The sequence below is a fragment of the Hippocampus guttulatus genome, chromosome 22 (genome assembly GCF_054856545.1).
Source record: "Hippocampus guttulatus isolate MCC_2025c chromosome 22, RoL_Hgut_1.0, whole genome shotgun sequence".
Classification (NCBI taxonomy): Eukaryota; Metazoa; Chordata; class Actinopteri; order Syngnathiformes; family Syngnathidae; genus Hippocampus; species Hippocampus guttulatus.
Genome location: NC_141282.1, coordinates 3888270 through 3915088, shown reverse-complemented (window position 1 = coordinate 3915088; position 26819 = coordinate 3888270). Strand labels below are relative to the sequence as shown.

At 45.9% G+C, this 26819-nt stretch overlaps 1 protein-coding gene and 1 long non-coding RNA gene across 4 annotated transcripts in view; both read right to left on the bottom strand.

The window, feature by feature from the left end:
• Window positions 1-2131: 2131 nt before the first annotated feature.
• On the bottom strand, window positions 2132-7610 carry LOC147186102 (uncharacterized). Of its 2 annotated transcripts, none has more exons than XR_015099400.1 (5): window positions 7433-7610; window positions 7020-7150; window positions 5035-5140; window positions 4811-4915; window positions 2132-3413 (listed from the first exon to the last, which is right to left on the bottom strand). It is a non-coding gene; the product is annotated as an uncharacterized LOC147186102 (long non-coding RNA). The 2 variants fall into 2 exon arrangements; XR_015099399.1 differs by having other exon boundaries at window positions 4815-4915.
• A 1974-nt stretch (window positions 7611-9584) lies between these two features.
• The window catches only part of grm8a (glutamate receptor, metabotropic 8a), a 93516-nt gene continuing 76281 nt past the window's right edge, over window positions 9585-26819 (bottom strand). The window contains exons 7-14 of one of the 2 annotated variants that reach the window (XM_086102767.1): window positions 24990-25193; window positions 19356-19495; window positions 18214-18360; window positions 16722-17143; window positions 15588-15954; window positions 10597-10737; window positions 10408-10517; window positions 9585-10191 (exon numbers count right to left, since the gene is read on the bottom strand). In XM_086102767.1, the coding sequence (XP_085958893.1) occupies window positions 10182-10191; window positions 10408-10517; window positions 10597-10737; window positions 15588-15954; window positions 16722-17143; window positions 18214-18360; window positions 19356-19495; window positions 24990-25193 (1541 nt within the window). In that variant the 3' untranslated portion in view covers window positions 9585-10181. The remainder of the gene's footprint in view (window positions 10192-10407; window positions 10518-10596; window positions 10738-15587; window positions 15955-16721; window positions 17144-18213; window positions 18361-19355; window positions 19496-24989; window positions 25194-26819) is intronic. The other variant, XM_086102766.1, reaches the window with a different exon arrangement.

Genomic DNA, 26819 nt, shown 5'->3' with positions numbered 1-26819 from the left:
CTAAACTATGTCGTTTTTTTCGGCTTAAAAACGCCTTACTATACTGTCGTTTTTTTCGTGCCAAAAATGCCTTACTATAGTATGTCGTTTTTTTCTGACCAAAAACACCCTACTCTACTATGTCGTTTTTTTCGGGCCAAAAACGCCTTACTATACTATGTTGTTTTTTTCGGCTCAAAAACGCCTTACTATACTATGTTGTTTTTTTCGTGCCAAAAACGCCTTACTATACTATGTCGTTTTTTTCGGGCCAAAAACGCCTTACTATACTATGTTGTTTTTTTCGTGCCAAAAACGCCTTACTATATATACTATGTCGTTTTTTTCGGGCCAAAAACGCCTTACTATACTATGTCGTTTTTTTCGGACCAAAAACGCCTTACTATACTGTCGTTTTTTTCGTACCAAAAACGCCTTACTATACTATGTTGTTTTTTTCGGGCCAAAAACGCCTTACTATACTATGTTGTTTTTTTCGGCTCAAAAACGCCTTACTATACTATGTCGTTTTTTTCGGGCCAAAAACGCCTTACTATACTATGTCGTTTTTTTCGGACCAAAAACGCCTTACTATACTATGTCGTTTTTTTCAGGCCAAAAACGCCTTACTATACTATGTCATTTTTTTCGGCTCAAAAACGCCTTACTATACTGTCGTTTTTTTCGGCTCAAAAACGCCTTACTATAGTATGTCATTTTTTTCTGACCAAGACACCCTACTATACTATGTCGTTTTTTTCGGCTCAAAAACGCCTTACTATACTATGTTGTTTTTTTCGGCTCAAAAACGCCTTACTATACTATGTTGTTTTTTTCGTGCCAAAAACGCCCTACTATATACTATGTCGTTTTTTTCGGACCAAAAACGCCTTACTATACTATGTCGTTTTTTTCGGCTCAAAAACGCCTTACTATATATACTATGTTTTTTTTCGGCTAAAAAACGCCTTACTATAGTATGTCATTTTTTTCTGACCAAAAACACCCTACTATACTATGTCGTTATTTTCGTGCCAAAAACGCCTTACTATACCATGTCGTTTTTTTTGGCACGTGCCAAAAACGCCTTACTATAGTATGTCGTTATTTTCGTGCCAAAAACGCCTTACTATACCATGTCGTTTTTTTTGGCTCAAAAACGGCTTACTATACTGTCGTTATTTTCGTGCCAAAAACGCCTTGCTATGTCATCTTTTTCGGCTCAAAACGCCTTACTGTACTATGTCGTTATTTTCGGCTCAAAAACGGCTTACTATACCATGTCGTTATTTTCGGCTCAAAAACGCCTTACTATACCATGCCGTTATTTTCGGCTCAAAAACGCCTTACTATACTATGCCGTTTTTTTCGGGCTAAAAACGCCTTACTATACTATGTCGTTTTTTTCGGCTCAAAAACGCCTTACTATACCATGTCGTTATTTTCGGCTCTAAAACGCCTTACTATACTATGTCGTTTTTTTTTCGGCTCATAAACGCCTTACTATACCATGCCGTTATTTTCGGCTCTAAAACGCCTTACTATACTATGTCGTTTTTTTTCGGCTTAAAAACGCCTTACAATACTATGTCGTTTTTTTCGGCTCAAAAACGCCTTACTATACTATGTCGTTTTTTTCGGGCTAAAAACGCCTTACTATACTATGTCGTTTTTTTCGGGCTAAAAACGCCTTACTATACTATGTCGTTTTTTTCGGCTCAAAAACGCCTTACTATACTATGTCGTTTTCTTCGGGCTAATAACGCCTTACTATACTATGCCGTTTTTTTCGGGCTAAAAACGCCTTACTATACTATGTCGTTTTTTTCGGGATAAAAACGCCTTACTATACTATGTCGTTTTCTTCGGGCTAAAAACGCCTTACTATACTATGTCGTTTTTTTCGGGCTAAAAACGCCTTACTATACTATGCCGTTTTTTTCAGGCTAAAAACGCCTTACTATACATTTCGTTTTTTTCTATCTTAAAAAGCTTTACTATACTATGTTGTTTTTTTTCGAGCTTAAAACGCCTTACTATACTATGTCGTTGTTTCGGCTTAAAAACGCCTTACCATACTATGACGTTTTTTTTGGGCTAAACACGTCTCACGACGACCATAGTTATGATTGAAAAGCATGATGTCCAGGCCGGTTGTAAAAATACAATTTATACAGGCTGTTGTAACGCAAATTGCATGGTTAAGCTTTCAGAACAGGATGTATAAGCCATGAGATCCAGTAAATTGTTAAAAAACAACCGATGATATAAGTTACAGTCTCAAAAAGTAAAGTGTTTCACAGACATTGTTTGTCGTAATGGAACAATGTGGCCCGGTGCCAGCCACACAAGACCTTCAGGCGGGCGTAATAGCATTAGGCTTTGTTCTGCGTCCAGGTGATCGACTTCATTTCCACACATACGAAGTGAAGAATTGTCAGAATTGGCATTTCGGTTATCACGGGACAGATGTGGCCCCAACATGGCGGACTTCCTTCTGTCTGTTAGAATGTCTCTGGCACTGCAACACTGGCTGTTCTCTATGTTTTCAGGCCACTGTCCTGCTGCAGGCTCGTCCTCTTCAAGGTGTCCAGCCGGTCCCCGCTCTCCTCCCTGCCGAGAACCCTGCACATACAACCAAGACCTCATTTTATTGTTTCAGCACATGGTGATGAGGAGCTCCAGTGTGGCTGACTCATCCTGATTCAGGTGGGAACATGAACTCAATCACTTCAACAAATGTATTCTTTCCCAAGACATAAGCTTGTCAGGAACTGCTTGCTTGTTCTTCACGTAACTATGGCAACACTTTGCGTCCACCAGGATTCACCAGAAAGGTGAGGAAGTACACCAGACATGACTTGGAGCAACCACTGGTATCACATTCTTCATTAATTTGTAGGCTCAACGCGTGTTGACCATGTCCTGAGGAACAAGATGGTGGCAGTCAGAAACGACTTGCTTGTCCTTCACAAGTGGCAACACTTTGTGTCCACTGGACAAGACCAAAGGTGAGGAAAAACACAAGTGATGACATGGCACAATCACTTGTGCCATGTTTCTCTTTATTTATTTGTTTGTATGTTTATTTTTGTGCATGTAGACTCAACGCGTATTGAGGAACAAGATGGTGGCAGGGGTGAGTAATTGACCATTTGTTTCAGAGAAGGGCGAACAAACGCCGTTCGTCGAGGTCTGACTTCCTGCCTGCTTTCTGACTTTTCCTGCTGCAAACACCAAGGATGATCATTTGAATCAGCTGTGTGTGTGTTGTATCAGGGACAGACGGAAAACAGGCAGGAGAGCGGCCTTTGATGACCGGCGTTTGAGACACTTGGTTTTTTACAGGGGGAGGGAACCGAAGTTCCTCGAGAGCCAGAGCTGAGCTGCTTGAGATCTCTCTCTGAAGAAGAACCGCCAAGTCCTCCACCGCCCTGCAAAAGAAATAAAACACTGACTACAAAGAGAACACTTGTAACTCCTTTTGAAACATGATGACAAATATCGCCTTCCAATGTGCTGGGCAAGGACCTCCGTAGTCTGGTGGTTATTGCGCTGGCTTCCCAGCTCGGAGATCTGGGGTTCAAATCCCCGCTTTGGCTTGCCTGTGTGGAGTTTTTATGTTCCCCCCGTGTCGGCCTGCATTTTCTCCGGGAACCTCGGTTTGCTCTCACACACCAAAAACATTCACCATAGGTTTATTATTTACTCTAAATTGGCCCAAGATGTGATTGTGAGTGCAAATGGTTGTTTGTTTATTGTGTGCCCCGTGATTGGCTGACATCCCGGTCACGCATTGCTTCGTGCCTCGTAAGGCCATCGCAGCTGTCTTTGGCCAGTAGGTGGAGTACATCCTTTAGCCCCAAAAACACGACATAGTATAGTAAGGCGTTTTTTTCAAGCTTAAAACGCCTTACTATACTGTGTCGTTTTTTTTGGGGCTAATAACGCCTTACTATACGATGTACTTTTTTTCAATCTTAAAAAGCTTTACTGTACTATGTCGTTTTTTTGGGCTAAAAACGCCTTACTATACGATGTAGTTTTTTTCGGGCTAAAAACGCCTTACTATATATTTCGGGTTTTTTCGATCTTAAAAAGCTTTACTATACTATGTCGTTTTTTTGGGGCTAAAAATGCCTTACTATATGATGTACTTTTTTTCGGGCTAAAAACGCCTTACTTTAGTATAGCTGAAAACGCCTTTTTATACTATGTCGTTTTTTCAAGCTTAAAACGCCTTACTATACTATGTCGTTTTTTTGGGGCTAAAAATGCCTTACTATACGATGTACTTTTTTTCAGGCTAAAAACGCCTTACTATACTATGCCGTTTTTTTCGGGCTAAAAACGCCTTACTATACTATGTCGTTTTTTTGGGGCTAAAAATGCCTTACTATATGATGTACTTTTTTTCGGGCTAAAAACGCCTTACTATATATTTCGTTTTTTTTTCGATCTTAAAAAGCTTTACTGTACTATGTCGTTTTTTTCAAGCTTAAAACGCCTTACTATATACTATGTTGTTTTTTTGGGGCTAAAGGATGTACTCCACCTACTGGCCAAAGACAGCTGCGATGGCCTTACGAGGCACGAAGCAATGCGTGGCCGGGATGTCAGCCAATCACGGGGCACACAATAAACAAACAACCATTTGCACTCACAATCACATCTTGAGCCAATTTAGAGTAAATAATAAACCTACGGTGAATGTTTTTGGTGTGTGAGAGCAAACCGAGGTTGCCGGAGAAAATGCAGGCAGACACGGGGGGAACATAAAAACTCCACACAGGGAGGCCCCTCCGCGCCACCTGCAAAAAAGAAAACGTACTCACTAGCCCAGGCGCAGGTTGTCATTGTGGTCGCACAGACCGGTCCGTCCACCTGCCAGACTCTGCATGTGGCGGCTGCGTGTTTGCCCGGAACCTCCCCGATCCTGTCATTCAAAACAAAAACAAAGCATAAGTATGACATTGTGAGACGAATACAAACTTTCTTATTCTCATTAGTCTGCTCCCGCCTGCGGTGCAAGCGTGGCAAAGTTGAGCAAGTTACCTGAGCGCGACACGGGGCCACTGCAAACGCTTTTCCACAGGACAGGTGACGGCCGATGGACACGCGGGTCGACGTGGAAGGCAGCGCGTTTCCGTGGCGGGCTCCTCTGCACATGCAAATCATCAAACATGACTTTTAAACAGCGACATCATGCAAGTGACTTAGCTCATGTTTTTTGGGAACAACATTTGAACACATGCCAGGCAAGTCAAACAAGTCCTCGAGCCCCCTAAACTTGACGCTACCTTTTCCCTAACCTTTTTTGGATGATCAAAGGGAAAAAGAAGGAAAAGGTGCTTCCTTCTCAATGTTGCACTGGTTCAAATTCTTTTGTCTCCAATTTTCCTTACAGATGTCGTCAAGCGACGGCGAGCATTTCAGATCCAAGTTTGGCTTTTGCATACTTGACCGGCAAACTATTGGTTGAATAACAGCATAGCAGAAGTTTCTTTTTCCGATCGTATTTTTTTGCTTGGAGCATGCACTGGCTAAAGATGCCGCACGTACATTTTATTCTATATCGGCATCTCCCATCTGTTTGTGTGTTGACTCCTTTCACTTGCTGGCAGCTTACGGACAACGTGGCGCTTAAGCCCCGATTTGAGACGCGCCATCATATTTAATCCTAATGCGTCCAAGGTGACCTCGGACACACGTTGGCCTGGCGTATGGAAGATTTTTTTTTACCTAATTTATTATTTGTCGTGACCACATTGCGTCGCAGTACACAAAGTGCGGAAACAGATCGATACACCTGCAGCAGCTGTGCGGCGCGAACCCCGTCATCAGTCGTCGGGAAGAATTTATTCCGAGTGGATTTTGCTAATGTGGTTTGTTGGGATAACAATCGCAATCATCTCAACGGTTGCCGCGTCCGTCGGCGGGAAAAGTGATTGATTAGCCGCAAGAGTCGAGCTTTGATGCGGAACGTCGCGGTGACGGCCTTTTGTGGGCCATCGACTGATCCGGAAGCAGGGTAGCATTTTCGCGAGCGATTATTGATCGTCTGTCGCGCGTACGCCATGACCGACGCTTGCCTGCTGCGCTACACACGTCAAATCAGATTTTTCCGATTTATAGTCACTAATTGTAGCCTAAAATTATGTCAACAAAGCTTTGAGTTAGAGTGGTCTAAAACTTTCGGGGGAAAAAGTGTGCAACATTACAAATACATGGAAATGGTTACACATGATTTCACTTTCAAAAGCGAGTGAATGCGCAAGCTCTCGTCTCCACAGCGGCGCGCCGATTAAGACGACACGCGGGTGCTCAGTAGCGGCGGCGCGTGATGTACTCTCACACGCCTCGGCGAGTCCATACGTGCCAATTTGTCGAGTTCGACGTGGCGGCGGCTTTGTGAGCGAGTCAAAGGAGCGCCAACGAGCTCGCTTTTGGTCACCGACAAACGCGCTCTAATTGACAGCCTTTCCAAACAAACTGCGTTCACTCATCGGATTTGCATGGTGTGACCCTCCAATTTGGCGGAAAAATCGACAAAATTACCTGTTTGGGAGCTTAAGATTTATTAATGTATTAAAATCTTGTATTGTTTGAGAAAACTCAAACAATACAAGATTTTATAGCTTGAACTGGTCATGCTAACATTGCGACGCCCACGTTTATTTTCCTTTCAGTTATTCCATACTCATTGGTAATATTAAAAATCATAAATCTACAATAATGGCCTCCTCCAACATTGTGTTTATTATGGATTATATTTGACAATTTGCAAATTTGGTTCAGACTTGAGCAAGCGTCAGGTAAATGAACATGCTTGATTTGCTTCCGCGGGCCACATCATGGTCACCACTGTACAAAGCAAGGTTTATTATTTCTGGCCAATGGGAAAGCCAACAATTAACCATGCGGCGTCAGCAATTCTACCTTCATTTAGAATCAAATACATAATTTATACGTATAGAGGTAGACCTTTAGCATGTAAATATACAGAGGACAGTATGTGGCTGCCATTTTCCTGCACTAACCCTGAGCTGGACTTCGGAAAGGTCAACCCACTAAAACTGGGGCACAGCCTAGTCTGGAAGCACGTCGTCATCCCGGCCACGCATTGCTTCGTGCCTCGGAAGCGGTCAGGCACATCCAAGAATATGACGACCTTGACCAAGGGGACAAAAAAAGACACGAATTAAATGGAATAAATGGAGAAGTCAGGGGTTGGGGGAGAGGGGAAAAAAACAATACTTGGTGAAGTCTTAATTTTCTAAAAAGTATGGAACCACATATTTCCATTTGTTTTGACTTCAACAACTATTCATTAATAAAAAAAAATACTGTCGGCTCAATGGCATGTTCATAGTTGCCGATACATTAATCAGAAACCCTACGTTAATCAGTATGTTGGAGCTATCCGAAAATTGGAAAGCACATAAAACTTTACCTGTGCTTTGCACTGGTGCAATTTAAAGCTGACTTAACAGCAGTCATTCGTGAATTGTGCGAGGGGATCACGCTTGAGCATCGGGAGACCAAATCCGTGTTAAACAGCTCGCTAGCAGCCAAACGCCAACGTGAACGTTACACCTACATCCGGGTTGTCTTTTTTTACATCCGGGTTGTCTTTTTTTTTTTACATCCGGGTTGTCTTTCAAACTGCCTGATCGCGGTCGTGGCGTCACGCCTACATCCGGGTTGTCTTTCAAACTGCCTGATCACGCTCGTGACGTCACGCCTACATCCGGGTCGTCTTTCAAACTGCCTGATCGCGGTCCGAGTGGATGAGGACACGATTCCAAACTCCACTCGTCCGTTGTTCGGGTTAAAAATGTCATCAGATCATTGATTAAAAAAACAACAACAGCAAAATCACTTGGGATGATATCTGTTACGACGTCATGTTCGTTCACGCAAATTGGCTCAAATGAGCGTTGCGTTGTCGTATTCTCGAACGCACTTGTACAAAGCATTTCATTTCATATTGTGATTCAGCAATTTTAAGTGCCACGGCAGCACATCAACGTGAACTTGGACGTCGCAGCAGCAATCCTCCCATTTGAGTCTCATGATGTTGAAGTGAGAACATCATAACAGTGGGTGGCCTTTTCAGTCAAAATCAAATCAGTTGTCTTGGCTGCCTTCCAAAATAAATGCAGTCTTGCGTTGTCAAATAAGTGTTACTGTAGTAGGCTGGACGTCTTTGCCTAATCTTGGACATTTCGGAACATCATCAATCAGGTTCTTGACGCTGAAAAGATTGGATGACTGCGATTGGTGGACAGCAGTGAATGACTTGACTTATGACATCATTCACACCATTTGATGTCTTCCTTTCAAAATCAAGTAAGAATTATTACAATGTTCATTCATTGTGCCTTGAGAACAAATATGCACCCCAAAAAAATGTCGACTCTTCGGCTCAAAAACGACATACTATACTATGTCGTTTTTTTCGGCTCAAAAACCACATACTATGGTGCTTCCAAAAAATAGCTAAGCACTTGAAAAAATAAAGCGATTCTCAATTGTTCCAAGTTTATCCTTATTATATAAAATGTGTTTTTGTTTTTTTCATCTCTGCTGGTAACGTTCCCAAAAACGTACATTGATTATACATCAAGGAGCAGTCAAATGATTCAACAGATGCCGTCGCCCTCATGATGGCAAACAGCATCCGGATGCAGATGATGTGCGGGGGTTTTTTTTGGTTTTGTTTTCCAATCCCATCGGGAGGCTGCTGCTGCTGTTCTCATCCTCCCTCCCAAAAAACAAACTCCTCTTTTAATTTGAAGGCGTCAACGCGAACCTAAATGAAGCATGATGAAATACCTGGAAGCAATTAGCATTCACGTGCCGATCTTGGCGACCTTTATCACTTGGCTCATTTCCGACGTGTCGGTCTGTCGGCGATGGTCCCAGACGTCGTCCCTGCCTTTTGACCTTTGACCCCATCGCAGTTCCAGCCGCAAAAAGAGTGTCCCGTGTCGGAGGACGCACGCAGACTCAAAACCAACATGTCACAGGATTGTTTGCAATGGCAAAGCGCAAGAAAACAATCGTACTCATGCCACTCCGGCCCAGTGGGTGGCAGTAATGTACCTGGAAAAAAAAGAAATACTTAAACTGCGTTTCTGTGACAGTCGTGAGAGCTCGAGCAGCCATTTTGAAAATGTCACGACCCCCTTCATCTTGAAGCCGTCATTCCTATTTTCATTTGTGACTCTCGTTTTTATGGTTCTCAAATAACAATCTCGCTTGAACTTTGACGTGCAATATATTTCGATTGAATCATTGTCCTTTTTTTTTTTCCTGCAAATGGTGAACAAAGCAAAGCCAACACTCTTCTCCGTTCATTTGCATATCAGAGAGAAACCGAATCTGCGGCACACTAGCAATGTGGGACCCCCCGTGGGTGGGCGTGACATAGCATTAATTGCTATGTCGCGTAAATTGTCGCGCAGTTTGAATTAGTAACCAGGCTAAGCTAGCCTCTCCACCACACAGATCTGATCTTACTTTGGCACACGATGCTTCAATTAACACGAGAAAAGACTTCCATGTGGCTCCTGCATCGGCGAAGGAAGACCAGACCCAGGTTTTAGCAAAAAAACCAAAAACATTCCTTTTTATTATAAATAGATCTCCTTTCGGTATCAAAAGCGGCATGCGTCACCCCATGGATGTGTGTTTACAGGTTCACGACCCCGTTAGCCAAGACGGTTGGGAGGAAATGCACTCATCTCCGTTTGCAAGGACGATTCAACAACGGTGAGACAAGAATGGGGAGGGGGCGGGGGTGGTGGGGGGGGGGTTGTCACAACCACAAAAATATTTAACGATTAGAACAACAAACATGTTTAGTCTCATAGATGGTAACTCTATTCCTGGCCCTGACGCATACAACGGATACATGTTTTGATTTTTTTTTTTTTAACTTCCAGAGTCCAGTCAAAGCTCCCGATTGACATTGTCCTTTTTTTTTTTTGTGTCTCCCCCTCCCATGCCCTCCCCTCCCTTCCTCACAGTTACGTGAGCGGCAGGAAAGCAAGACCCTTTTCTTCCCTGATGTGAAATGTCTTCATGCTTGGATCGCTTCTTCAGTCTTGTGCGGCGTTAGGTTTTTTTTTTTTTTTTTTTGTTTTGTTTTTGTTTTTTTTCAGATGGCGTGATTGCTGTAGCTGACGTACGTCGTCTTAGATGAAGCTGCAAGACACAAGAACGGCAATCTTGAGTCCTACAGCAGGCGTGTCCTGCTCTACGTGTTTGTTTGTATTTTTGTTTTTTTTTTAACTTATTCACTCCCAAAGACGTTTTTAAACGTCTTTTCAGACTTGGTCTAGAATTGGCTGGGACTGAATGAGTTTTAATGTACTGCCCCCTATGTGTGTAAAAATGCCAAGTCAAGTCGTGTTCTCTTACTCACTGTTGGTCTCCATGCTCTCGCACAACTCCGTCTTGACTTCGCCGTTGGGCCGGTCGCCTCCCTTCTGCGATAGTTTCCCCGACATGGTGGCGGCGGTCACGATGGCCTGCGTCGGGAACGCACCTTTGTGAGGGGCGACGGTGTTTGGCGACGAGCGACGCTTACGAGCGCGAAGGCCACTTTACCTTGAAGCTGCGCTTGCGTTTGGGAACGTTCTGCTCGGGGTGAAAGAGGATGATGTAGACTTTGGGCATGTAGAGCATCCCCAGGGAGACGGACGCCGACAGACTGAGCGAGATGGTCAGCGTGGTGGTTTGGATATACATCTGAAAGTGAAAGATGACAACACCGGGAAATGCATTCGCTCGCCGCCATGCTAAAAAAAACAAACGACTGCACGCCGTCGACTGGCCACAACATCGAATATTTCCACATCGTATCGCTGCCGCCTTGATTACACGGCCGTTTTTTAATTTTTTTTATTTTTTAATTGCCATCTCGAGAGGAGTTGCCCGTCTTTTGTGTCAATGATACAAAAGTGCTCGGGATTATTTCACCTTGCTAGATTTTAATTAGCGCTCCGAGTGAAGCCTCCCGGCGGACTTTATTACAATGCCCGACGCAATCGCGACAAAACACGAGCGCGGCGCCGCTCATTCAGACGCTCTTAAAACGCTTGCCCCAAAAGAGAAAATGGGAGACAATTACACTCACGTTTTTTTCCCCCCTCCTCATATTTTATTACATTTCATACAATCTAAAGTGCCCGCAACCTTGATCAGAATAAACGCTTTAAAAATGGGAGAGAAAAGCCCCCAACCTCCCACCCGTCTTATTTAATCCTTATTCGCACTTGACTGCAATTACGTTGCCATGGCGACGGATCTGCGGAGACGAGCCCGGCCGTGATTCGGATGAAATCCAATTCCCGGGAAAACGTCACGCGGAAGACGTCAGACGAGCCTGCAAAAGAGGCGCCTTGAGATAAGCGGAACCGAAGTTTGTATTTGCAGTTTTTTGGGGGTTTGACTTTTTGGCAGATAGCGAACAATTCTTCCGAACAATTCGTTTTATTGCCACTCACGGTTAAATTTTAGTACCTAAAGATAAAACGATGACAGTTACATGCTGTTTCTTTGACTAAGTCTCTTAGCTTAATGCTAACAGATGATGAGGAAACCCCATAGACAGGCTAGCATCAACACTGCTTGACGGCATACTGTATATTCCTTATCCTCTGCACGGAACAAGTAACGTGACAGTCGCCTTAATTTCGCCCTGAAAGTCACAATTAACAAAATGTTACTTTTCGAGGCAAATGGGTCAGTCCACTTTGGTGTTACTTGCCTGTTGGCAATATACTGCCCCCAGGTGGCCGACGCGCCGCAACGACAGAAACGCTCATTCCGTCACTACAACATGTTTATCTAAAGTCCAATTTTGACATCAATCTATTTTATTTTATGTATAAACTGCCAGCTTGCCTCTATATGAGAGATTCTATTAAATCTGTCATCACCCCCCCCCCCCCCAGCCCTCCCCTCTCGTGAATTAGCTTCTTGTCAGAGGCTGCGAAAACTCACCGGCTGAGCAAATACCAGAAGGGGAAGACAACGCGATGATGCAACAGCTGCCTACACCTGAAGTAAACCCGAGACACATCGGAAACACATGAAATAAGTCGGGGGAGGCGCGGGGGGAGGGGGGGTCGATACTCCCACCGATGTCTTGCGTCAACCTGCTTTCGCTCCTTTTTGCACTCTTTGCATCATTTAGCATGGAGCTAATCCGTTTAGGTGTCCTTGGCAGGTGCCCGTCTTCACCTAAGCTGCGACATGACAGGACGCCTCCAGGCCACGCGGGGAAACTTTACGGCCATTTTTTTTTTCATTCCCGTGGAAGGACCGAGCCTCTTTTGTGGGTTTAACTGACGGCGAGTAGTCGTCTCCTCGCGCCCGCAGTGGGACCGCTCATCATTTTAATCACCCGAGGAACGCGAGGGCTCGGGAGATTTGACTAGAATTCATTTTGGGGAAAGAGGCAAGTCGTGCTGGGAGCCATTTTGATCGGATTTATCTTCCGGGAGCTGCTAGTTGAATGCCACGTTGTCTGTTTGCTCACTTTGACGTCTTTTTCGGGTCAATTGGGACAGGTTGAGAAGTAGAAGAGGAAGCTCGCCTTTCGTGATCAGTTCTGATGAAAGCTGCTGCTGTGTTAGCATCTCAGCTAATATTCTCGAGAGCGTAGCGACATTTTTCAGCTCTTAATTGTTTTGGTAATAAATCAGAAAATTGAATCAAACTCTTAGACCTGACCAAAATTTACTCTACTTTGTACATAATTCATTCACATATATCTTTATTTAAATTATATGAATTGACATGCAAGCGTAATAACTCAACATGGCGTCAGTCCGTCGCTGTCCACGACGGCTTCATTATCTTCTGCAAAAGACTTATTTCGAGACTTTCGTCTTTAAGCGTACCGTGCTTCTAGCGCGAATGCGATGTGGGGGCGCAGGCGGGCTAACGGCTAGCCACCTAGCAACCCGCTGCTGTCCTGAGCGAACAATAGCCAATCTGCCGACTCCCACGTCACTCACCGGGACAATCGCGGCTTTTTGACGAAACGTGCACGTTCATGATGGTAGATCGTGGGGAAGGCAACCAACCGCGAGAGGAAAAAATATATATAATAGCTGCAACTCACGTGCATATTTTGGATTGCCGTTTTAAGATACTACACAGATATTTGTGATTATGGGGGTTCTGAAACTTAAATATTTGGGAATATTGTTTTTAGTTGAGGCTCTCATCGCCTCGAACCCTCCCATACTTTGCTTTTACGACACTACGGCTTTTCTCGCCTGTCTCGTTCCCCTCCCCCCGGGGCACTCGTCCGGCGTCTCTCGGTATTGCTCAACATGGCTCCGAGTCACAGCGGGTACGAGAGAGCGAAAGGTGATAAAAATAAGAGTTGGGAGGGCGAGAGGGAAAGGTGTCGCCAGCAGTCACGGCGCAGGCGAGCGCAGCTGGGAAACGGATCAAAGCAAAGACACTTCTACGTCTCGAAACTTTCCTCAACTCTTTTTTTTTGTGTCGCTCGTCACGCTTCTGTTGCCTTCCCTAATTTTCAGACATTATGTCCGCCGGTTGGAAAATAACATGCAAATGACTTGGCATTAATCACCAGCCAGCCTTTCTGCACAAAAGCTACACGCCAAATTTTTTTTTCTAGCGTCGGCGCGTGGAAGGCATCTGCAACTACCGCAAGTGACGGTTCACGCTACGAATTTTAAATCTGAACCAGAAGAACACATGCTTGTCAGTGACGTCACATTGTCCGCATGTGTCGGCGTTCGTTTGTGATCAAATATAAAAGCTTTAAAACTTCCGTCATATTGATGCTCATCATGTGTCCCTCTAATTTGATGTTTAGTTTGACAGTAAACTTCAAATGGGAGTGGCGCTGCCAAAGTGGCATCATATAAGAGTTCCGGTCTCGAAAATGTCAAAACGTCTCCGCGGGCATCTAATTCCGATCATAACTATAAGTAATCGAGCGCAGATGAGTTCCGTCGTTGGCAAGCCGGAGCGGGAAACGGGAGCCGATGACGACAATGCGATGAGAACGTTAAACATAACGCGGGGCCACCTGAGCGGAACTCCTCATTACAGCCCCCCCGCCCCCTGTCATTACCTGTTTATTCCCTTCCTCTTTGCCTCTCAACCAGCCAGACACATCACATTGGACGCTGTATTCCAATTAGAAAAGGAAACATAAAAGCGTACGCTTGGCGGATATCCCAATGACACAGCAAGTTGCCGCGTAAAAAAAAAGGGAAAAAAAACCCCGGACGCAGAACGTCGCCCAGTCTCATTTGGTGTCATAAACGTCAAGAGAGCGAACGCATTTTTGGCCTGTTTTACTGCCGAGGAACACAGACCCGCATAGGCGCCCGGGTGCGCGGAAATGACAGCGCCGCGACAAATTGTGCGCGAGGTCGTGGCCTCATTAGGTCAAATGGAGATTGGATCAGCAGGAAGAAATCCCCCCACCCACTTGAATATTCATGAGGATGGCGCCACAGAGGGCCAATCGGACCTAACGAGTACTTGGCTTCAGTTGGCAACTAAATCAAAGATGCACACAAAACAGCAACGCGTGACAGCAAAACGCAACTCCCGCGTACTCACTTTACATTTTAAAACACTATTTGTGGTCGCCCAAAACTCTCTTGCCGGCCATCGATTTCTCACGCGGCATATTTCATCTCCCAAAAAAAGGCTTCGGCGGAGGGAGAAAACGCATCCGTTCCGCAACAGACGAGTGAAAAATCCACAACTGGAAAATGGGTCACTCTGAAATGTAATAACGTTTTAGAACGTGCAAAGGAGACCTCGGACCGCCAGCCCCAACCCCCCCAAAACCCTTGCGGGAAGACCTGATGGGCATCGTGACTACTACCGTATTTTCCGCACTGAAAGGTGCACTGGATACGTTCAATGCATGGCCTATTTTGTAATTTTTTTTCATATATTGGACACACTGGATTATAAGACGCAATCTACAATGCATCCACGAGATGGAGCTATGCTCCTTGCGCTCGACACGAGAGGCGTTCAGACCGCCTCCAAAAAAAACGTAAATTAACGATTACTGCAATGAAACTATGAAAATTGAAAAAATTGCAGCAAAACAGAAAATCAAGCCAGGAAATGGCAAAATAAATTCTGTAACCCTCCCCCCCCTACAGAATTAATTTTGGCATTTGCTTGAGCATAGCTCCAACAGAACGATCAGATGTCAGTAAAATGTAGGCAACTGGACTGTCTCAGAAGTATTTGTTATTCATTCCTTTGTTGCGTATTCACAACTGAGGAAATCACAAAATAAATTCTGTAGGGGGGGCTATAGAATTTATTTTGTGATTAACTCGCTTCATTTTCTGTTTTGATGCATTGTTTTCAATTTTAAGAGATCACTTTTGACACTTACTTTAACCAAGTATGCAAATTGCCTCTTTCCTCGCCCGAACATCAGCATTTTGGCCTGTTTTATTGCCGCTTCCCCTCTCTCCTCCCCCGGGATATTGTTGATTTTTTGGGAGGACTTGGAGAGTGGGCGTTTTTGAACCTACACTCTATTGGACTCGATGACGATCGAACGCTTTTACCCTCTCCGCAGACTGAGAAGTTCCAAAGAAGATGGGGATGAAGGCCAGCCAGATGATGCAGGTGGTGTACATGGTGAAGCCGATGGGCTTGGCCTCGTTGAAGGTCTCGGGGACGCCGCGTGTCTTGATGGCGTAGACTGTGCACGTGACCATCAGCAGGATGGAGTAGCCCAAGGAGCAGATGAGCGACAGGTCCGAGATGTCGCACTTGAGGACCCCGCGCGCCGCCCTGGGGTCCTGGGTTCGCTGCTCGCCGTAGTCCACCACCGTGTGCGGCGGGTCCACGGCGAACCACAAGAACACGCCCAGCAGCTGGACCGAGATGAGGGAGAAGGTGATGACCAGCTGGGAGGCCGGGGAGATGAATCTGGGCCGAGAGAGGAGAGGGAGGAGTTTTGAGTCATTTTTGCTAGCGGTATCTTTCTTGAATAGAAAACAACCTATTGAAATACAGTCTGGGCGGAGCCGAGTTTGTCTTTTTGAACCGAGCACGGTCTTACGTGGCTGCGCAAACTAGTTCATTAAGTGTCTTGTTGTTTGGGAATCCCTGAAAAGCCGAGGACTTTCAAATTCAACTTTATCAGAGACGTGCGATGTGCTGGAAAAGGTCTTGGACTGGACTCACAACAGTGGATTGAAAATTCAACTAACCAACTAAACATTTCATCATCAATCATCGTGCCAAAAGATGCACGTTATAAAATGAACCAGTGGCCGTGGCTTTTTGTAGGTATAAAAAGCAGGATTGAAAAGGATTTTGCATTGCACTCATCTTCAGCAAAAGCTCGGCTGAGCTGAAATATTTCATCTCTCGGTTCCACCATGTCAAACAAATATAGAGTACCGCCATTTAGTGGTCGACAGTGGAATAACACCCAAAATCAACGGGAGGCCAAATAAAATAGAGTTACTAATTAGAACAAAATAATCAGCGAAATGGCGACAAATGTCCTGCTTGGTTGTGCGACTGCAGTCCTGGCACGTAAACTGTTGGGAGGCACCTGACGTCCATCACATCAGACATTAACATTTCAGCCACTGCGCCAGCAGTGTTTCCCCCCCGCTGAGTGTGAACGGCGCAACTAGGTGAGCGCGAGTTCATGGATGATAAATCAAGCATGACCAAAACATAACCTGGGCGCCGTGACCGACTTCTTCCCCTGCTCGAAGATGCGGTGGATCCGGTTAGTCTTGGTGAGAAGCGCCGCGTAGCTGAAGCACATGCCCAAACCCAGGAAAATCCTGCGCAGGGAGCACACGCCCACGTCCGGCGCAGCGATCATCAGGAAGGTGATGGCGTAGCACAGGAAGATCCCCGTGAGGAGCACGTAGCTCATCTCGCGGCCCGAGGCCCGCACGATGGGCGTGTCGTTGTAGCGCACGAAGGTGACGATGACGAACGACGTGGCGATGATGCCCAGCATGGACAGGAAAACCGGCACCACGGCCCACGGCGAGTTCCACTCCAGCTTGATGATGGGGATGGCCACGCAGCCCGTGCGGTTGGCGTCCGGGCGCATTTCGTACGGACACAGCTCGCACATGAACTCGGAGGCCTGTGGAAGCACAAGAAAAACAAAATATTTAAAAATTCCGAACCACTAAAACACGGTGCGATTGTCAAAGCAGTATCTGATTGACAGTGTGTTTAATTCTAGACTGTATTATAAAATACATATATTGTATCGTGTGTAGGTACAGCTTTGATGGCAGCCATGTTTAACTTGCACTTACGTCGATTTTTCTTTTCTCATTTGCATTTTTTAAAAATATTTATTGGCGATGACATGACACGATTCAAAGCACTCGCAGCGAAAGTCGTTGCCCACGGTTCAACCACTACCTGCCAAACCCCGCACACTGCGCGACTGTTCAGCCGGTTGCTACTTCGTCGCTAGGTGTAAGCTAGCTACAGTGCTGCTGCGCGACTTTCAAGCTATTAAAACAGGAGATCTGCTAATGGTGGGAACTGACCAAAAAAATGCTTATAACAAATAAAACACTTAGTTTTGTTTTTGTTGGGGTTTTTTTTTTGGGTGGGATAGAGATTTTTTTTTGCCTTGGCCATGACTCATTTGTGTAACAACAACAACAAAATCTCTTCAGGCCATGGCCGAATGTCGCCATTGTTATTAATGCTCTTTGGTTATGATTGTCCTACTTCACTGCTGTGCCAGTTTTTTTTCCAGCTTGTAAGACCTCAAGATTTTTTTCAATGATTTTTTTTTTTACGTCAACCGATTTTGACAAAGCATTAGAAAATAAAGACATCCGCAGAGGTGTCCCTCTTGTCCGAATGTCATGAAAGCGAATCTTGATTTCGCCTTCCATCCGTCGACTGCAACGACGTACCCCCCCCCCCCCCAAGTCGTTATCCGCTGCTTTCAAGTGACTTGTTTTCGGGCGGCGCGTCATTTTTTTTGTGTTTTGTCATGGCGGCGTGCCTAAGTCCACTTCAAGTCCCAAATCTACAGTAAATGTGTCGAGCGCTTTATTGATCCGCTTGCTGCTGCTCGTGGCAGCCAAATGGGTATTGATCCTCCCCCGCCGACAATCGCCGGCGCTTGATATTTTCTTCATGTTTTTGACTGTACCCCAACTTTACTTGACTGTGCCGCCGGCGTACCTGGTAGTGGTAGCCCTCGCAACGCTCGCAGTGCCAGCAGCAGGGGACCCCCTTCACCACCTTCTTCCTCTCACCGGCGCGGCACGGGAGGCTGCACACGGAGGCCGGCAGCGACGGGTCGCCCGTCTTCCAGCGCATGGCCTCCACCTGCGGTCGAGGCAAAAGGGGCCACTGAACAACTCGACTGCACGGATAAAACAAAAATAAATTTGATTTACAATTGGCGATAGATGCGCCTAAATGACGTCTTTTCACGAATTTACAAACGGCGACGCTTAAAATGAGAATTCAAGAGTGTTTTCTCATCCGCCGCTTTGGCAGTTTGCTCCGGGGATGCAAATAAACTGTCAGCGAAAATAATTACTTCACGTCCTCACGTGTCGGCGCGTGTGCGGCGAGTGCAAATGAGCGCGGTTGGGGGGAAACTTTTTGAAAACGTCTCCCGCATGATCGCTTCTGACAGACGACATTTCTTCCCTCATCTGATTCATGCTTTATTCATTGACTTTTCTTTTTTGGCAGATATGACTATCCCAAAACTAATTTTGCTTTTGGTTGCTTTTTTTTTTTTTTTTTTTTACAGCAAAGACGTCTTGTTAGTTGCCCAAGAAGCTGGACCTAAACGTTGATGAGGTCACGTTCTTCGGGTGTGACCTCGGGTTTTTCGGGTGGTGCATGGTTTTTGCAGTAGACATCTGCCCAAATTATTTTTAAAAATCAGTTCTAATCGCTTGACTTCAGTTGTGGCCTTTTTTTCCGACTGGAAAAAAAAAAGCGTCACGATGATTTATCTTGTTTTCCTTTTTAAATGCCACCAAAAACTCAGCATTCAAACAGGGGTGTGCACACTTTTTATATGACGTGCGTATCAGCTAACTGCTTGATATCAAACCTACCAATTTGGGAAACAAAAACTAAACATATGTTCCGTCACACTCGGCTCGGCATCCGTCATGCGCAAAGCATTTCTTGCCCATTAGTCTTCTCATCTGTCGTTTTTAATTTGGATTTTATTATTATTATTTTTTTAATGAAGTCCTGTGTGGATTTCGCGCCCCCGAGCGATTTTGCGTTCGGCTGCTCTCCATCGCGTTCCACCTTGACGTGCGCTTGAGGAACAAGTGGCAAAAAAAAAATCTTACCTTGAGGTGCAGTTTGTTGGTCCAGGAGCCGATGACTCGGTACTCGGCCGTGGACCCGTTGGTGATCTGGTACTGGAAAATATCGTATCTTCCCGGCGCGTCGCCGTTCTCGTTGAAAACCACCGGCGTGCCGGCACTTCCTGAGAAGGGGGAAAAAATATATAGATATATTGTATATCAAAATATCAAAGGTTGGCTCCCCAACCTTTTTTGGTCCCACGAGCCGGTTTAATGTCAGCCAATATTTTCAGGGACCGGCCTTGAAGGTGTGACAGATAAATACAACAAAATTATAAACACTTTGGTCGCTATGGTAATGTTGAAACCTGCCTTCAAAATAAGATACACAGTGCATGAAAAATACGACTCACCATCGCCGCATATTATGCATTTTTCTTGGAAGTCGTCGGCTCCTGTTCAGTCTCCTGGCTGGGCCTTTTCCCCTTCCCAAAGACGTTTTGTTTTTGTTTTTTTACTCCTTTTGCTAGCTCCCGCGTTTCATTTCAGCGGTAACCTATCGCGTGACCGAGAAGCGCGCCTTGACCTGCGTCAAGAGTGACATACTCTAGACCAGGGGCGCCAAACTAATTTTTTGTCACGGGCCATTTCAGAGTTATGGCTTCCTTCGGAGGGCCGGTGCAAAATCTCAACGGTATTTATCACCCATGACGATTTGACATTTCGATTCAGATTTCAGCAAGAATCATGATAGTTGACACACATGGGTTGCTCCCACGGGCCACATAAAATGACGTAGGGGGCCGGATCTGGCCCCCGGGCCTTGACTTTGACACCGGTGCTCTAGACGAATGTAAGGGAGAATCTGGTCAAATTTTCAAAATAAAACATCTTTCAGATTGCGAAATGAATAAAACGCAAGTCGTGTCAGTTATTTATTCTTTCTGTGCGGCCCGCTACCAAATGACCCACGGACCGGTACCGATACCGCGGCCCGGGTGTTGGGGACCCCTGTTGTATATGATGACTCAGGCTACACTTCATAAACACTTTCAGGCACAGCGGTCACGACAGCTGACGGTTTACCGTGTTATCGGGTGCATGAAAAGGTTAATGGCGACATTTTTATGTTTTATTTTTCCACGAGATTATCAATAAAGGGCTTCTTCCAGGTAACGCAGACTGATCTCAGTTCTTTTGCGCCGACTCTTGGGTTGTGTAATGTACCTGTCGGTGGACAATCGAAAGCGCAGATGCTGCCTCAAGTGTGAATAAATACGCACATGAGTACATTTATGTCTTCGCTTTGCTCGGCGCCAATAACCTTTATTTCTCGCTCGGTTCCATTTCGGCTGTCCTTTTTTTTTTTTTCCTTCCGCATTGCTTTTTTTATAGAGACGCAATCCAATCGGATGACGGACACGGACGGAGCGCGAGAGGAAATCCAATTACTGCGTACATGCGGAGGAAGCGGCGCATGATGGAAATAAAACCCGGCGACTGGAAGTCATCGATATGGCGGGATGGAGCGGAGGATAAATTAAAAAAAAACAATTCGGAAAGAGGCGTTAAAAGAAGTTTGAGCTTCATTGTGGTCGCTATGGGGGAGGGGGGGGCTCTTTGGTTCTGCTCGGCTGAATGACAACCGCTGACGTCAATGCGGGTGGGAAAAAAAAATGTCCGATTCATCGCAGCAACCTTGGATGATCAATTGATCGTCCTCGCTTTGCCGGTTATTTTACAGCTTTTTCAGTGACACAAGAGCAGTTTTTTTTTTTTTTACGTTTCTCGTTGACGGGATGCAGTCACGAGTTCTTTGGGAATAAAAAAAAAAGTTGAGCTATTTTGTCTCCGTCCGGGGTGGAAAGCGAAACAACTGTTTCAATGCGGCTATTCTTTAAGAATTTTGCCTTCATTTTTGTTTTTTCGAGCCGGGCCCGCCATCCCTTCCCTACCGCCTTGCACAGCAGCTGCTTCTGCGTTCTCATGCCTCTCCAGCCCCGCGTCTGTCTCGCCTTAACTTTTAGTCTCGCTTCATCGCGTCACTCCCTTTCGACTCCCCAAAAAGAGAAAAAAAACCCCAGACCCATCGTCTCGCTTGCTTTGCTCGGTTTCTCCCAACAGGCCCATCCTCATTCAAGCCTTCAGCCTTGGTGTTATTCGCAAGCTAGCACGGGCTTAAATTAAGGCCGGTTTGGAGGACGGTTTGCTGAGAAGAAAAAAAAATTGATCGCAACGGCTCACACTTGAGGAGGATACTCGCACTTGGCTTGATGGGGCGGGGGGGCTGACTATCATTTTACAGAGTCAAAACTATCATTTGAGGCGACGGACGAATGGAAACGACACGGCAGATGGGCTGACGAATCAAACCGGTGTTTGCAATCATGTCACCCTCGAAGCAGCGGGCATATATTCTTTATCCTCTGCAAAAGAAAAGATTCTATTTCTGCACTTTACTGAGCAGTTGTGACCAACGCGTGACTGCATATGACATATATATGTATGTATTTCCGATTCATGTTCTGTCTTTTGTGAGCTTTTTGAATATTTGATCATTTCCCTCAACGCTGTGCCCAATTTTTTTTTTCGTGTCCGCTAAACTCGCCCAAAGACCATCAAGTAGAGAATTGGGCTGCTTTCAAAAGGGAAGCTGATACCATGATAGGTTGTCCACCGTAGTAACCGCTGTGCCTGAAAGTTAAAGTTATCTGCTCCTCAAAGTCGAGGTGCCACAGCTAAGTCCCAATCTCACGTTCGCCACTTCGGAAGGTCATCGTGCTCAAGTCGGATGTCACAGCAAGTCGCCAAACAGGGAGAAACATTTTTTTTAAGGGACTTTTTTCCTCATTCAAAGTTGTTATGGACTGCATTTGTCTAACAGGCCGTCCATCACCTCTCCGTCTCGGCCGCGGGTTTTATTTCTTACGGCTCTCGGCGAGGTCAGGTTGCTACGCTCCCTCTGGGTCATTCTCCCGCGCGGCAAGATCATGAGGGTCGGGGTCAAGTTCATCATCTCCGAGCAAGTAAATTCCGCCATTACTGTGCTGTGCGCACCGCCTCCCTCGGGTCATTACGAGTAGGCACGCTTCATCATCCGCCAGCCGCTTGCAGTCATTGCCCGGCTGCCGCGACCCCCTTACCTGCTCCTCAGCCACCCCCACCCCTCCCACACCGACCCCCAATACCACCCAGGTTACCAATTAGTCTCCTGGCGGGAGACGTGACCTGGCAAACTGCATAGAAAGTAAGCGAGACCAACGGCAATTTAAAGTGCATCCACTTGTGGGTTTGTATAAGTGACATATTGAATATCGTTCGCCTCACGCAACTGTCAAATAGGTCAAGAATCAAGTATTCTACTCACTACCCCATCGTTTACTTTTCATTAGTAATGTGAGGGGCTTGGAAAAGGCGGACCTGGCCTGGTGAGTGACGTGGGCGCCAGAGAATGACAGAATGAGTCCGCTGGCTGTGGTTGCACGTTAAGCGCTGGACTAAGTTTAAAATGATGCCGAACCCTTGCACACCGTCTGTTTGAGCAGTACTCGGAAACATATTAGCATGGTACCGGGTGGAGGGGGGGTCAGGATTGCTGCAATGTATTAATCACAAGCAGAATCGAGTAGCTCAGCATCTATTTGCGGTTTAGTGAGAGATGAAAAGTCTGATGACAGCGGCGGGCAATTTTGCGCGCGGGCGGGCTGCATGGAATTGTTTCATACCGCCGCAGACCTTGATTTTCTGTGTCCCGCCAACCGATTGAATTATCGGGCCGGCGTTTCCCATACGCTTCAAGGAGAATCACATTCTGGGCTTCTGTCTCATTTGGCGTCTCTCTTGCGCGTCGCAGGGGTCTCTTTGGTGTACACTTTCACAGAGGCTAACTAACGGCGGCGACGTCCCGATCAGACGACGGCACGGGCGAGCAGTCGCTATGGTAACCGTGAGGGCTGGGCACATGCGTTGCGTTATGACGGGCAGGGGAGCAACCAGGGTCTTTGTGCGCTGCGCCGAACTGAAGCCGCCGCGACGCGGAAATCGTTTGCTTTATAGACGCAGTTTCAATTTATAACACCAAGGCAATTGATGGGCGAAAAGAAGTGTTGATATCCACGACTATGTGCTTATTCCTCATTAGCAAGACAACGAAGTGCTAACCCTGGAGAGGCAAGACCGCACCTGTTGACAACTGCGCTACTAGTGAAGTGCTATAACTAGAAGAGTTGAATTTTGGAATGTCACAGTGCTAGCGGGGTGAGGCAGAGCACGGCTTCGCCTCACTAGTAACTTGAAGGCGTCCTACCGGCTACCAGTGTGCCAAAGTTGTCCTCCTGGTGTGGACAGAGAGAGTCCGAGTATGTTCTTGTTCCGACAACGGTTAGAATTAGAAAAAATTTAGCGAAAAAAAGGTCGAATAACTTGTCGGAAAACTAGACACTACTAGCGAAGTCAAACGGTGTGTGTACAAAATGGCGTGCAATTTGGCACGAGTTCACAGCGAGTTGTGCTAACCTGAGGAAAGTCATTCAAAGGGGTCAAGGGAGGATCTGGCGCCCCCCCCCCCCACCCAGAACTAAGCCTCCGCCCCCAACCCTAAGCCAGCAATAACTGCAAAACACCCTCTTGAGCGCCAGAGAGTGCAGATCAAGTACCTGTCGATAGACAGCGGCGCGGTCCAAATCGCACTGTTTTCCAGGAGGCGCTTTTTTTTTTTTTTTTTTTTTTTAGGGGGGGGGGTGGAATCCTCATCATATGAATTCCTCCCTGCGTGTCTTGTTAACTAAACACGGGCCATCATTGCCGCACAATGCATCAGGGACGCAGGAAATGAATAGTTGGCAGAGCGGGCGGCGTCGGCTTGCAAGGGGGCGGGGGGAGCATTGCCGAAGAAAACATTCATAAAAATATCAAGCGTCTGATATTATTTAGGGGGGGAAATGAGGGAGCTCAATTAAAATTATCAGGAGGGGGTGAAATCACAAGGGTGTGTGTGTGTGGGGGGGGGGGATGAAGGACGGAATTCAGCACCTGCACTGAGCCAAATTGGAGCCATTACGTCTGCTCAGATTGTTTTTGGTTTTAATGAGTTTTTCATATGACAGTGAGACAACTTGGGATGAGTACACTTGGGAGAACTCATTTATTCGCCATTATATGTCCAGACGTTGGACATATGGAAATATATATTTATATTTCTATTAATTATATATGTACACACACACACATTCTGCTGTAACTGTAATGCATGGGATTGTGTCGGCAGCCTTCAAATGACATTCTTGGTGCAATTATAAGGAGTCGGCAGTCGAACAAATGAACTGCCGGGGAATCCTGTTAGATTTCTAATTGCGCGACAGCGCTTTCATTTATTTCAATCAACTGCCTGCGACGAAGAGGGCAGGAGAAATGCTTTTACCCTGACGCGTAAGCGTACGGGGATGAATCGGTTCGAATTATGCGATAATATATGGACGTGCCACACCAGCTGACATAAAACCCGGATTAGAATTCTGCCTTTAATTGTTTCATCAAAAAAAAGTTATATTTGGCCTGTCGTGGCACTTCTCTATTTTGGCAGACATTAGAGGCTGGCAGGGTTGGCCAAGTCCCGGTGCACACAGACCGCAATGATTAAAAAATATAAAATGATGAAAAATATGAGCTCCCACTCACCGTTGAAGTTGACGGCGCGGATGTGGCCGAGCAGCTCCTTGCCGTCGATGCTGTTGGCCATGCGCGGGCACAGGCCCGGGTAGCCGTGGCAGAGCTTGCGGTGCATGTGGTGCAGCGCGTGGGCCATGGCGTACACGGCGTCCATCACGAATTGCACCTTGCCCTCTTGCTCGTAGCTGGAGTCGCGGCCCACCTTCTCCAAACCTGAGTCACAAACGGAATCCTGGCGCACGGTCAAGGAAATGGCGGAATCGACTCCAAAAGCGGCGGGGCCGTCGGGCGTGTTCAATTATGAACGCGGCGTATGAAAGGCAAAGCGGCGAAAAAGTGTCCTTTCATGAAAAAGCACCCACGGTCAATTCGCGCCCCGGTTGTAGTCGCAGGTGAGAGAACACGTCGAGATGCTGCCGTAATGGCGTTTCCGTGTACGGGGACGAGTTCGGGACATCATCGACGTTTGGCCGCGCTTTGAACCCCCTTCCTACGGCAACCGTTTGTATCTCGCAAGTCGTCCGGCTGTAAGCGCGTTAAAACATTTACATGGTTTCTACGGCAGCGTGGCTGTTCAAGTGCTCCTATGGAGGACTATTTCTTAACCCGCATCACTATTTCAGGACGGCAGTTAATAATTAAGCGTAGCAAGTTGTAGTAAAAAATAAATAAATAAATAAATAAAACGAAATAAATGCATTCGGTAACAGTAATGGCTAGATCGTGTCGTCCTTGGTCAATCTCGCCGTTTTTAACTTGTAGACAAGCCACATCAGGGTTTTCCAGCATATAATCTTTGCCAAATGGACTATTTTTACTGCAGCTTACTGAGGGATGATCGTCTCCGTGTGAAAGGAGGCTTTTGATTCTTTCCTATTTCGATAACGGCTTCTAACAAGGCGCCAGTAGGAATAGTTGAGAAGTGTCGATTTTTTTTTTTATGTGTTATTTTATGTTAAATATTCAAGCGCTCAAAAATTAAAGATGTATGTCAATCAGTCTGTCAGTATTATACTGCCCCCAGGTGGCCGAGCTGCACATTTTCCAGTAAAATGTATCCCAAAAAAATGGTTTGCTCTTTACATTCCCTTTAATTATGTTTTTAGAAAGCAAAGTATGATGGTGTGCTATTAAAAAAAAACATCTCACTGGTTGATTTGCATTTTTTTTAAGAACCTGGAACAGATTATGGCTCTTCCGTTCATTTCAAGGGGAAAAGTGCTTTTTAACGAATAGTCTTCAAGTGGTTTACAAAGATTAATCCCATAACACGGCAGAAACGCATTTAAACACCATTTCTTATTTTCTATTACATTTAACGTCACTACCGATTTCAGGCCACAATGGCAATTCTCTCTCCCCACCACTCACGCAACCTTCCTCCCCTCGGAGCCGTTTTTTAAAAAAAAATTTTAAAGCGAGGAGCCACTCCGGGCAACGGAATCCAAATCCATCTGTCCAGAGATGCATTAACAATAGCAGAGGCCCCCGTCGATCAATACGAGCGCCTACGAGGCATTAATAGGGTCCCCGAGAATACAATCCAGTCGGCAGTTTTCTATTGCTACGAGGTGATTTGTATGCACGCCATTTGACAAGAGGGACCGGTCTGCTTGCCAAAAGAAAAAAAGTACAGCGTTGGGAGGAAAAAGTCATCAGCGCAGATGAATTTATGACGGTGTCGCGTGCCGTGCTGCCCTAAAGAACCAAGCGTGAGTCTTGTTAGATTGTAACCTTTCCAGCCGCTGCTTTTAAATTCGATTAGCTGCCAGGAATGCAGAGTACAACTCGATTTCAGGCGCCGCGCTTGACGCGAAAACTGTCGGCGAAGTCCATCTC